The sequence below is a fragment of the Bidens hawaiensis genome, unplaced genomic scaffold (assembly GCF_021521415.1).
Source record: "Bidens hawaiensis isolate Kalapana, Puna unplaced genomic scaffold, B.hawaiensis_p1.1 tig00001575_1, whole genome shotgun sequence".
In the NCBI taxonomy this organism is placed as follows: Eukaryota; Viridiplantae; Streptophyta; class Magnoliopsida; order Asterales; family Asteraceae; genus Bidens; species Bidens hawaiensis.
In genome coordinates this window covers 3,183,999-3,187,096 of record NW_027491088.1, presented here as the reverse complement: position 1 = coordinate 3,187,096, position 3,098 = coordinate 3,183,999, and the positions used below count along the sequence as shown (strand labels likewise).

The 3,098-nt window shown below is 35.2% G+C and overlaps 1 protein-coding gene across 1 annotated transcript; it reads left to right on the top strand.

Annotated features, from left to right (window-relative positions):
- Window positions 1-248: 248 nt before the first annotated feature.
- LOC143586798 (kinesin-like protein KIN-13B) lies at window positions 249-2,536 on the top strand. Its single transcript, XM_077068269.1, has 5 exons — window positions 249-346; window positions 1,068-1,259; window positions 1,350-1,457; window positions 2,089-2,166; window positions 2,411-2,536. Exons 2-5 carry the CDS (start codon window positions 1,068-1,070, stop codon window positions 2,534-2,536), a joined length of 504 nt encoding a protein of 167 aa, XP_076924384.1. The 5' UTR covers window positions 249-346.
- Window positions 2,537-3,098: the final 562 nt, after the last annotated feature.

Sequence of the window (3,098 nt, the reverse complement as noted above, 5' to 3'; positions counted from 1 at the left end):
TTGTATTGTATTATATTATTATTATTATTACTATTATTATTATTAGCTTAGTTTTAAAATGTCAGATCTGGTAGTAGGTTAGGATTTAGGAGTTAGGAATTAGGAATTAGGTTTGTGAAGTTGATTTGTGATTAATTTGGTAACAGGACTTTGGTTACTATGCCGGTGGTGGCGGTGGAGGTTCGAGAATGTATAATAGTAATAGGAGCGGTGGTACACAGAATTTGTTTGATGAGCGTTGACGCCGCCTCGCCAGAAGAACGGTGGCTGTGGTGGTGATGTGCACAATGGATTTAGTCCTGGTTTGCTGGATCTGCATTCTTTTGATACCGAGCTTATCTCCGAGGTAGGTTGTGTGGCATTGTTGGATTGCTGGATCAGTAGATAATGTTTTATGGATTTGACAGGTGTTATTGTTTGATTCTTATTCTATAATTAATTGATCATTCAAACACCCCTATTTGCGAATTGCTATACATGATTTGTGAATTTCATGTATTACAATGTGATGGTTGTACAGGGGTGAGCAAACACCGGTGCGGTTTTTATGCATGGCCGAAACCGATGAGCGATGATCGGTTTTTGGATAATTCATAACCGAAATCAGTTCAGTTATTTTGGTTATTTTGTTGGTTTTCATTTCGGCTAATAAAAAAAGCTAAACGTGGGCTAAAATTTTAAACTTAACATAACGAGCCAACCAACTTTTGCTTAGAAACAAAACGGAGGTATAAATATATGAAATTTCATAAATATATGAAATGGAGGTATAGAAGCTAGAAGTATAGGATAATGGAGGTATAAAAGCTAGAAGTGTATGAAAATGGAGGTATAAATTATAAAAGCTAGAAATGTATGAAAATATGAATGGTTCAGTTCAGTTTCCGTAAATTATATAACCGAGAGTACACAACAGAAAACTATCACAGATTTTCGGTTAATTTGATTTTTGGTTAATTTGCTTTGGTTTCGTTGATTTTTGGTTCTGTTTCGGTTAATGGTTTGGTTATCATTCACCCCTAACTGAACTGACGTTTTCGTTTTCTTGTTTATTGATATGCTGACAGATGCCTGTAACTGGAAATTATGGCGCTCCAATGTATAACAATGATCGTGGCAGAGGGTTTGATGATGCAGAGCCATATTTGGGAAATAACAAACAGGCCAGTAAAGCTCGAGGTTTGCCTGATAACAATCTTTTGAAAAGTTTTGCTCCAGAAAAGGAGAAGGCGAGCAATGTCGCTAAGATCAAAGTTGTGGTAAGTTGATCCTGTTACAACGATTTAGTTTTTTGAAGGCAATTATAATTGAGATATTTTGAAGTTATTATCTGAATAATTAAATTTCAGGTGCGCAAGAGACCCTTAAACAAAAAGGAGTTAGCAAAGAATGAGGAAGATATTATTACTACAGGGCCTCATTCCAATTGCCTTACAGTTCATGAGACAAAACTAAAGGTTAGCACTAGAGTATGCATGTGCATACGTTGAAATTACTTTTTCTAGTTTTAAAAAGTAATATGATTTTTATTTTGCTATGTGAATTGATGCATTGGTTTGATATTTCCAATGCTAAAAGTAGTGTTGTTGGCTTTCTCTGTGTGTATGTATATGACTACATGCCATATCCCACATAAGCATAAACAATAAGCTTTAGTTATCGAGAAAAAAATTAAAGACGAAATGACAAGGGAATGATGCATATTAATATACAATAAAACAAATAGAAAAGACAAGTGTGTGTTGAGAATAAAAAAAGAAAGAATAGAGTGGTGGAGAGATATTGAAGACAAGTGTCATAATCATAGTTATCTGGACAATGAGGCTGTAAATAGTTTTATATTTTTTTATATAATCATGCATACATCATCTTCATGCAATCCTAATTAAACTTGGTTAAATAATAAATGAGGTTAACATTTTTTTTTGAGTTTTTATTAGGAAAAAAGTGAATTTTATTATTAATTTATTATTAATCATAGTGCAAACCCTGTTTCTGAATTTATCATCTTCCAAAATGAGTCAACAGTAGTCAAAGGTTGCCTATTACTCATCATTCTCATTCACTTTGAATCTCACCATCATGCAGGTTGATCTCACAGAGTACATGGAGAAGCATGGATTTGTTTTTGATGCAGTACTAAATGAAGAGGTTTCTAATGATGAGGTCAGCTAATTATTTACAGGGTACCAAATATGGGTGGGTCGTGTTGACCAGAAACACATTTTATCCAATTATTTTTTAAATTAAACAGTTAACATGTTTAAATGAATACAAAATTACGTAATTATAATAATATACCATTCTTGGTGAAGTGATTTAATAGGCTGTATGTTCCTTTTATGTTTACTCATTTGACCCTCTGGAAATAAAATGTAATTCTAACCGTTGGCTTTTATTGTTTTTATAGGTTTATCGGGAAACTGTTGAGCCCATAGTTCCAATAATCTTTCAACGTACCAAAGCTACTTGCTTTGTGTTAGGACATGAAATGTCATGTGTATGTCCCCAGTTCTATCAGGATGGTTCGATATGAAAATAACGATCGTGAAACAAAGTTAACGGACTGAAAATGTCAAAAGAAACTGATTCGATCGAATCAGTGACTGATTCGATCGAACCAGGACTCATTCGATCGAATGAGATACTCATTCGATCGAATCAGTATACGATATATAAACGAAACTTAGGAAATTTCACAAGAGAGAGCACACATTACACACAGTCACGAACCTGCTACTGCCGAAAATCCTCTCTGCCCATCTTCGTCGTGTCGGTCTTTTCCTCCGTCCCTAGGTGTCAAACCGTCTTAGGAATCGTAACCGTGCGTTGTTGATCACCACCGAATCGCCGTGTTAGAGGATTCCGCACTCTAACACGTTGCCCCGTGAATCGTTGGGAAACCGTGTCCCGCACCGGTCCGACAAAGTGGTATTAGAGCCTTTGGTTCTAGATTCACGTTAGATTCGTGGTAAAATTCGTGTTTTTCTCGCGAAAATCGTAATTTTTGCCGGAAAATTCCGAATTTTTGGTGTTTTTGATCTTGGTGTTCGTCGTGTTCTTGTCAAAAAACTGTTAAAATTGTCATACTTTGGTGT